General features: G+C 45.2%; 1 protein-coding gene across 1 annotated transcript; it reads right to left on the bottom strand.

The window, feature by feature from the left end:
- Window positions 1–4,554: 4,554 nt before the first annotated feature.
- LOC137562366 (uncharacterized) lies at window positions 4,555–9,151 on the bottom strand. Its single transcript, XM_068273704.1, has 2 exons — window positions 8,662–9,151; window positions 4,555–7,797 (listed from the first exon to the last, which is right to left on the bottom strand). Exons 1-2 carry the CDS (start codon window positions 8,686–8,688, stop codon window positions 4,555–4,557), a joined length of 3,270 nt encoding a protein of 1,089 aa, XP_068129805.1. The 5' UTR covers window positions 8,689–9,151.
- Window positions 9,152–9,886: the final 735 nt, after the last annotated feature.

The raw sequence follows: 9,886 nt of genomic DNA, 5'->3' as shown, positions 1-9,886 counted from the left end.
ATTTGCTCAGCCACTGATAATGAGTCATATAAAGCTTTGTAGACAGCAATTTGTAGACAGTCCCTATTCAGTTTGCAGGGGGAGGGGGCCCCATCCAAAGTTTTATGGGGGGGCAGTGATTTCTAGTTACGCCCCTGATGTATACTATAAAAAAAAAAACTTTTAGCCTATCACATTGTTAGTGGGTGTGGTTATAGATAATGACAGTGCAGTTTATTTTTTTCTTCTCTTCTAGCAGTGAAGATAATGACAATCAGGCTCATTGTGGACAAGATCACATTTATGAATTACATGGCAAATATAAAATTATTTCTTGATCTCTCTTCTATTTTTTTATTTTTCACTTTGCAATGTGTTGATTTATTTTTTTCCCCTACTACCATTTTTTTTTAGTAAAGTTCCATAGACCTACCATGGTAGTCTAGATGGTAGAATGGCATGCACCTACAACTGGCCTACTATCTGCAAAGTAGCCCATAGACACTGCAGCCTGTTCGACATCTTTCAGCTGACAAAAAAGCTGAAGGTGCAGTGATGCAACAGTGAAGGAAGTTTCTCAATCCACCTCTGGGCAATGTTGAAACAGACAGACTATGCTAGTCTGAAGCCCTAAAGATGAAAAATTCCCTGTTAGTCACAATGGGCTTTTGTTGCCAAGCAAAGTTTTTTGTTCATTGCCTAAAAAACATCTTGCTGCAGTTGACTAAAATGGCTGATAGCAACCATGTTGCTGCTCAAAATATCGAGTGGTCTATGGATACCTTTTGGCTAAACTGTGTATGCCTTGGAGTAGATCTTTGCAAGAGGCAATGCAGTAGGTGGCACACAAGCGTTGTGAGGGGGTTGCGGTAAGTGCGGCCCGCACCAGGGTGTCAGCTGGGCAGGGGTGACGTCACTGAAACAGCACAGTCTGGGGTCTGATCAGTGGCTCTGCCACATTTGCCCCACCTGTGATAGTAAATTCTCTCCTCCCGTCTCTGCTGCCGCCCCCCAGCTGTGCTGGAATTGTATACATTGCAGACCTGCAGATCATCAGCGCAGCGTGTATGCAACAACTCCCCTGATTCCAGCGTGGGAGCCTCGCTGCTCTGCTCTCCTGCAGCCCTCTGATCCTCCTGCTCTGTATCTCTCTGCCTCGGTCTTCCTGTATATCACATGGTGAGTTCACCCGATATACAGGAAGACCAGCTGGGGCAGAGAGATGCACTGCAGAAAGATCATAAGAGGGCTTTAGGAGAGCAGAGAACGTACTCCCCATGCTGGAATCAGAGGGATTCCCCGTGCTGATGATCTGCAGGTCTGCTGTTTCATAGTGATGGGTCGTTCGTGAACGAGCCAGCTCTTTGCTGCGAACGACAAGAGCCGGTTCTCAGTTTTAAAAGAGCCGATGCCTCAGCCGCCCCACACAGTTCTGATTTGCTCTGTGATAAAGGGCGCTGAGGCATGCTGGGAGATGTAGTCCTCCTCTTTCAGCTTGTACGAGTGTATGGGGCGGCGCAGAGCAGTAGCAGGAGGGATTGCCCCAGTCAGCAGGGCCGGCGCCACCATAGAGGCAAAGGAGGCAGCTGCCCCAGGGCCCCAGACAGGCCCGTTTCCAGGACTGTGGGCGCAGTAACGGAGGGGGGAGCTGCATCCGCGGGGAGGGCAGCCCGACCTCTCCCTCCCTCTCCGGGCGCCCTCCGTGCTCCCCCCTCCGAGTCTGACTGCACAGGAAGCGCTGTGTACAGAGCGCATTAGCGCAACTCACCTCCCTCCCTGGTTCCAATCGCCGCCGGTCTCCTCTTCTCTTCATAGCCGCTCATACACACGCTGCCTCTTGTTTACCCGGAAGCAGCGTGTCAGCGGCTATGAGGAGAAGACAGAAGAGGAGACCGGCGGCGATTGGAACCAGGGAGGGAGGTGAGTTGCGCTAATGCGCTCTGTAGACAGCGCTTCCTGTGCAGTCTGACTCGGAGGGGGGAGCACGAAGGGCGCCCGGAAAGGAAGGGAGGGAGAGGTCGGGCTGCCCTCCCCGTGGCTGCGGCTCCCCCCTCCATTATGGGGGAACAGATTCCTATCTATCCTATACTGGGGGGCACCTACCTAATCTAACCTATACTGGGGGACACCTACCTAATCGAACCACACTGGGGGGACACCTACCTAATCTAACCTATACTGGGGGGGGGGGCACCTACCTAATCTAACCACACTGGGAGGGCACCTTCCTAATCTAACCTATACTGGAGGGCACCTACCTAATCTAACCTATACTGGGGGCACCTACCTAATATAACCTATACTGGGGGGCACCTACCTAATCTAACCTATACTGGGGGGCACCTACCTAATGTAACCTATACTGGGGGGAAGCTACCTATCTAACCTATACTGGGGGGAAGCTACCTATCTAACCTATACTGGGGGGCACCTACCTAATCTAACCTATACTGGGGGGCACCTACCTAATTAACCACACTGGGGGGCACCTACCTAATCTAACCTATACTGGAGGACCCCTACCTATCTAACCTGTATTGGGGGCACCTACCTACCTAGCTTATACTGGTGGCAACTATACTGGCTACCTATATTGGAGGCACCTACCTAACTAACCTATACTGGGGCACCTACCTATCTAACCTAGGATGGGGGCAACTATTCTGACTCCCTATATTAGGGGCACCTACCTATCTAACCTATACCGGGGGCACCTGCCTATCTAACCTATACTGGGGGCACCTGCCTATCTAACCTATACTGGGGGCAACTATACCGGCTACCTATACTGGAGGCACCTACCTGGCTAACCTATACTGGGGCACCTATGCCTGGCTACCTATACTATTCCTAGCTACCTATACTGGGGGGACCTATAGCTGGCTACCTATACTGAGTGCAACTAGACCTGGCTAACCTACACTGCAGACATGTATACCTGGCTTCGCGGGGGGGGGGCGCAATTTTAACCCTCGCCCTGGGTGTATTTTAGCCTAGAAACTGCCCTGGCCCCAGAGCTTGTAGGGGCCCCCAGTGGCTACAAGAGGAAAAAAAATTTCAAATCGGCCTTATAGTTTGTGAGAAAATCGATTTTAAAGTTTCAAAGGAAAAAAAATACACATTTAAAAACCTGCGGACTTTAATGGTTAATAGCAAATCCACCTTAAATGCTAGAAACCCAAAATTTGCAGGATATGTTAAGGAGATCATTAGGAATAAGAAGAAAAACCAGGATTACAACCTGGTAATTCTATTTTTGACAACCCTCCAGGACAGTGACATTGAGATTTGGGCTCCGCCCCCCAGAAACAGGAAACACCCAGCGTGAGCTCTATAAATCTGTTCCCAGGTATCCACACCTCAGTTGTGCACAAGACCTGAACCTAGTCATACTGGATACCCTAATACTTCTTACCCACATCAAAATACATGATGCTTAACGGGTGGGAACTAAGGACTGTCCTGGAGGGTTGTCAAAAATAGAATTACCAGGTTGTAATCCTGGTTTTTTCGTCCAACCCTCCAGGACAGTGACATTGAGATGATAAACAAGGAATCACCCACCTTAGGGCGGGACCACAGCCTGTAGAACTTTCCTCCCGAAGGACTGTTCTCCTGCTGTCATCAGATCTAGACGGTAATGTCTGACGAACGTGTTGACACTCCTCCATGTTGCTGCCCGGCAGATCTCTGATGCCGATGCCCCAGCTCTATAGGCCCAGGAGGTTGCCATAGCTCTAGTAGAGTGTGCTGTGATCTCTTTAGGTGACTCCAACTGCCTCAATTTGTAAGCTTCCTCAATACAAACCTTGAGCCATCTTGCTATCGAAGCTTTGGTCATTTTTTCTCCCACTTTATTTCCAGTGAAATTAACAAATAACCTGTCTGTTTTCCTGAGTTGCTTCACTCTTTTTAAGTATATTAGTAAGCACCTCCTTACATCCAGCTTGTGCCACTGCTTCTCTTTTGGATGAACTGCTTTATTGCAGAAGGTAGGCAATATTATCTCTTGCCCCCTATTAGACACTGATGATACTTTTGGTAAAAAATCAGTTACCGTCTTCAATATCACTCGGTCTTCAAATATAGAACAGAATTGTTCATCACTGCTTAGTGCCTCTAATTCGCTTACTCTTTTTGCAGAGGTAATCGCTACTAAGAATATGGTTTTAATTGTAAGATTCCTTAACGAAATTTCTTCTAGAGGTTCGAATGACTCTTCCATAAGTACATTGAGAACTAAAGATAGGTCCCACCTAGGACATGATTTCTTAACTATTGGCCTTGATCTTTCTACCGATTTCATAAATCTGATCACCAGGGGATCTAAGGCTAATTTCTTATCAACGAAAACAGAAATTGCTGCTACTTGTACCTTAATTGTACTTAAGGCCAAACCCCTCTCAATTCCATCTTGCAGGAACTCAAGAATTGTCGGTAATTTATTGTCTTTAACTTTATTTCTCTTTTTCCAGTCTAAAAAAGTCTTCCAATACTTAGAATAGATCGATCTGGTTACTTTCTTTCTGCTATTCAGAACCGTCTTGATCACTCTGTCTGACAGGCCCTTGGACTTCAGAACATCCCTTTCAGAAAGCACACTTTTAGATGCAGATTTGGAACATGTACCCATCTGTGTTCCTCTTGATCTAAAAGTAATTCCTCCTGAGGGAGGAGTAAAGGATCTTTTTTCAGCATTTTTAGTAACAACGGGTACCATGATCGTTTTGGCCAATCTGGTGCTATTAATATCAGAGTCATTCTGGACAGTTTCAACTTCTGTAATACAAGAGGAATCAAGGGGATTGGTGGAAAGGCATATGCTTTGCTGAAGATCCAATCTTGGGCCAACGCATCTATTGCACATGCTCCCTTCGGATCTAGAGAGAAAAACCTTCTGCACTGAGAGTTCGTCTGATTGGCAAAAAGGTCTATTTCGGGCCACCCCCATCTGGCCGTTATCATTCTGAATACTTCCGGGTTGAGCCTCAGCTCGGAATTTGACAGTCTTTGTCTGCTTAGAAGGTCGGCCATTCGATTTAATGTCCCTTTCAGATGGACTGCTGTTAATGATAGCAGATTCAGCTCTGCCCAATCTAAGATCTTCAGTGACACTTCTAGGAGTTTTCTGGACCTTGTCCCTCCTTGTTTGTTCAGATAGGCTACTACTGTTATGTTGTCTGAACGAACCTGAAGATGATGCCCCTTTAGACACTCTGATGCTTGTAATAGGGCCATATGAACTGCCTTCATTTCTCTGAAGTTGGATGACTCTCCCCTTACTGGGTCTGTCCATGACCCTTGCAGGTATAGTCCGTCCACATGGGCTCCCCAACCCATCAAACTTGCATCTGTTGTTATAATCTTTGTTGGAGGAGACCGCCATAGTCTTCCTAACTGAAGATTTTTTATATCCATCCACCAAGGCAGTGATTCCTTTACCCAGGTTGGTATTGATAACACGCTTTCTAAATCGCCCTGATTTCTGTTCCAGTTTTCCAGTAGCCAGTTCTGGAGAACTCTTACGTGAGCCATTGCCCAATCTACTGCTGGTGCTGTTGAGGTTAGAAGACCCACTATACTCATGCACTGCCGTACTGAGATGGTGTCTGCCTCTAGAAGGCTGACTATTGTCGACTGCACTTTTGTCACCTTGTCCTCTGGCAAGAACAGTCTTTGAAGGGGTGAATTTATTATGAACCCCAAAAATTTGATCACCTGGGATGGATCCAGATGTGACTTTTGGTAATTTACTAACCAACCCAGGGTTTCTAACTGACCTAACACCCTCTTCAGATCTCTTTGAAGCAGTACCGCATTGTCTGCTAGAACTAATAGGTCGTCCAGATAAGGGATTATTATAATGTTCTGGAGATGAAGATTTCCTACCACCTCTGCCATTACTTTCGTAAACACTCTTGGTGCTGAAGATATTCCGAAAGGAAGGCACGAGAATTGATAATGCAGCACTCCACCGTCTCCTTGTACACTGAATCTTAGGTACTTTTGAGACTCCCTTCTGATTGGGATGTGCCAATAAGCGTCTGTCAGATCTATGTTCACCATAAACACGTCTGCATTCAGTAAGTTCCTCATCGTATACACAGTTTCCATTCTGAACTTTTCGTATACAATAAAGGGGTTTAGTGGTTTTAAGTTCAGAATCATTCTGAATTTTCCGGTTGGCTTTTTGATCAGAAAAATTCGAGAATAGAACCCTCGGTTTCTTTCCTGAGGTGGTACCTCTTTTATGACATTTCTGTCCATCATGTCTCTTAGTAATTCCTGTAATGCCATCCTGGCTTCTCTGTCTTTCGGCATTAAAGTCTTTACAAATCTCACCGGGGGCTTTTTTATGAATCTTATCTTGTACCCGTCTTTTATTAGGTCTAAAATGAATTGATTCGAGGTTATCTTTCTCCACTCTGGATAAAAGCGAGATAACCTGCCCCCTACTTTCAGCCTGGCGTCACTGGTGCTTGCTTTGGGGCTCTGCTGGCTTATGCAGCGGAGTCCTCCTAGGCCCTTCCTTATTAATTGGCCAAGTCCTTCTTTTTTGGACCCCTTTATCTCTCGCCTGGTTATTGCGGCGAAAAAGGGCCTATTCGGCTTGAATTTCTTTTTCTTCGGAAATGATAATTTCCTGCTTGCCGTCTTCTCCAAGACTTCTTGGAGCTGAGGGCCAAATAACAGATCCCCCGTAAAGGGTAGATTACATGCCTTAGACTTGGACGATTGGCTACCGTCCCATGTCTTGAGCCACAGATTTCTGCGGGCATTATTAACTAGTGCTGTTGTCTTTGCTGTAACTCTTAGTGACTCTGTTGAAGCATCAGTAACATAATTATTAGATTTCTTAACAACACTCAGAGCTTCTAAAATGTCCTTTTTAGGAGCATCAGTTTTGACTAATTCTTCCACCCTCTCTATCCATAATAAAGTGGTCCTAGAGACACAGGTGGTGGCTGCAGCAGGCTTAAAGTTAGTTACTGCTGCTGTATAAGCTTTTTTAAGTGACAAATCAATTTTCTTGTCTGCTGGGTCTTTAAGGAAACCCAAATCCTCAAAAGCAAGTTCATTCTCCCTATTCATTAGACTGAACGCTGCGTCTAACTTGGGACAACCTTCCCATAGTTTTGCATCTTCTTCTGAAAAGGGGAATCGCTTTCTAAACCCTCTGGAAATAAAAAGTTTTTTCTCTGGGTATTTCCATTGCGTATTAATTAGGTTTTTTGTTGAGGGATGTACAGGAAAATTTAAATGTGGTGTGGGATCCATACCAGAATATAATTTATCATGTATGGACACAGGAGCGGGAGTGGTCTGATTAATATTCAAGGTAGTGTGAATAGCCCGCACTAATTCATCAGTCTCTTCCACCGGAAATCTGAATCTTGAAAACATAAGTTTCTCATCCGTATCACTTTGATCTGACATATCATCCTGTGATAACTCCCTGTTAACCTGTCCTCCAGGAAGAACATCCTGTATTTCCTCTTCTTCATCTGAAGAAATTAAACGTCTTGTAGTTTTTACAAGAGCTTTTCTTGGCTTAGGATTCTCCTTGGGAATAACTGCCACAGGAGGTACCACAGGAGCTGACCCTGTAGGCAGATTTTCCCTGAATGCTCTGAATGTCTCTACCATTTCATGCCTCATGGTAGTCATAAACTCTTTGCAGGAGGCAGTATTCTCTTCATTAATTAACTTTGTAATACATCCTTGGCAAGATGCTTTTGTCCAGCTAGTTGGCAAAACAACCTTACAGACAAGGCAACTCCTGGACCTGTTAGAGCTATCGGATAAGTCCGAAGTCTCCTGAAAAACATATGAAGAGAATAATACCATGAGATTAATTACTATAATTCATTAAAGCCTGTAATTAATCACATAAATCCTCTCCTGAACAGATGTGATGTTTATTCATATATACTCTGTGTATATAGTGAGCTGTTTACCAAAAAAAATGAATATCATTATCTGTAAAATAAGCTTAAGTACAGCAATCAGACAGATAATTTAGGATGCATATCAATTCAAGTGTAGCTCATCTAGACAGAATGTAGATGCATACAGCTGCTAAAATGTATTGCAGGAGAGAGAGAGGGAAAAAAAAAAAATTTTTTTTTTTTTTTTTTTTAAACTTAATATATTTGGTGATACTGCACCAATAAATCCCTCCTGCAAACTTAGAAGGAAAACATCCAACATTATATGCAGCTGACCCAGTAACCAGCTCACTCCCCACAATGAATGCACCATGTAGTTAACATTCATTCAGGTAGCTATGCAACAATTACTTATGCAAAACACATTGAGCTGCACAAAAACCAATCAGTCACATGTGAACAAATGCTTTTCTGAACTATCAGGACTTTTACAATACTTAAACTGGTAACAAACATCTTGCTCCATTTAAGTAATCAAATCACCAAGTAGTCTAACATGCTTTTTCTGATCTATTAATTAAACTTAAGATCAGTGCAGTTATCCATGTTTAACTGGTTTTAAACAACAATGTGCCACCACAAAAAGACAGCTTCAGCAAATATCCTTGATCTAGCCACTGTCATTCATATGCTGACTAAATACATCTGAGCAGCATAATCAAACCTCAGACCAGTGCGGCGACCAGTCAGACCGTGATCAAACGCGGCTCCCACAAGATCTCCGCCGGCTTACCTGATCCTGAAGTTTTCGTGCGTCCATCCTCGGCAAAGGCCAAACGCTAAGTGCCACAAGGAACGCACACAACGCTGTTTTGCAGCCGCGCAAAATGCGGAAGTGAAGTCACTCGTCGGCGGAAGTACCGCTAGACTGGGGGCAAAGCCATCCTTCCTCCGTGCAGAGCCGATATTCCCCCACCGCTGCGTCCAGGACCTCCGTCAGGGCTGCTCCGCGTTGTCCTCCCTCTAGCACGCACAGCCGCTCAGGTGGCTGCTAGAGGGGAAAAACCTGTTTAAGCAGGTAAGGAGCTTTCTGCTGCAACAATATTCCAACCCTCCAGGGTAGTGAAGCAGGCTCCCTCAGGGAACTATTACCAGCCTCAGCACTCCCAGGCTGCTGACCAGCTAGCTCCCTTTACAGAGCTCATGTTCCCAGGGAAGGAAACACACAACTGAGGTGTGGATACCTGGGAACAGATTTATAGAGCTCACGCTGGGTGTTTCCTGTTTCTGGGGGGCGGAGCCCAAATCTCAATGTCACTGTCCTGGAGGGTTGGACGAAAAAAACTATTTTTCAAAAAGACCTTATAGTTTGAGAAAATCGATTTTAAAGTTTTGAAGGAAAAAAGTATACTTTTAAATGCGGTAAATGTCACTTTTAGTAGCAAACCCAACGGTAGTGTAATTTTACATGCATCAAACGAAAGCGCAATAAATTTCCTGACAGGGTTTCCAGGGGGTCTATACGCAGCCGCAGCGCTTTGGCCAGGGATCGCTATACAGCCGTAATATGGCTGTATGAAGATCCCTGGCATTTTTTCCTCTTTTCCCAAATTTTTTTTTGTTATGTTTAGAGTGTGGGAATTTTTTTTGTTTTTTATTATTATGTGGGGTCCCCCCTCCTGAAACTTTTTAACCCCTTGTCCCCCATGCAGGCTGGGATAGCCAGAATGTGGAACTCCGACCGATTGGGAAGTCACACTCTGACTATACCAGCTGCAAAAAAAGGTCCCCTAATCCCGATTTTTGTTCCGGGGTATATGTTGGGGGGGGGGGGGCCCCAGGTTTATTTTGCCCTGGGGCCCCATTGTTGCTTAAACCGGCCCTGCCAGTCAGATAAGCAGTCTGGAGTTGTCATGGAGACGGGGGCGGTGCTTTTACTCCGATTCTGAGTGGTGTCTAGTGATATTTAATGAAGAGCCGATTGAGAGCCGTAAGAGCCAGCTCTTTAATGGGAGCCG

Source organism: Hyperolius riggenbachi, chromosome 3 (assembly GCF_040937935.1).
Source record: "Hyperolius riggenbachi isolate aHypRig1 chromosome 3, aHypRig1.pri, whole genome shotgun sequence".
NCBI lineage: Eukaryota > Metazoa > Chordata > Amphibia > Anura > Hyperoliidae > Hyperolius > Hyperolius riggenbachi.
This window is presented reverse-complemented; position numbering and strand designations above follow the sequence as displayed.

Excerpts from the sequence above, each read along its gene's own strand:
- LOC137562366 (XM_068273704.1), bottom strand. The coding sequence starts at position 8,688 with ATGGACGCACGAAAACTTCAGGATCAG. Across the intron at positions 7,798-8,661 it reads CACGAAAACTTCAGGATCAG|GAGACTTCGGACTTATCCGA; the intron begins GTAAGCCGGCGG and ends TATGTTTTTCAG.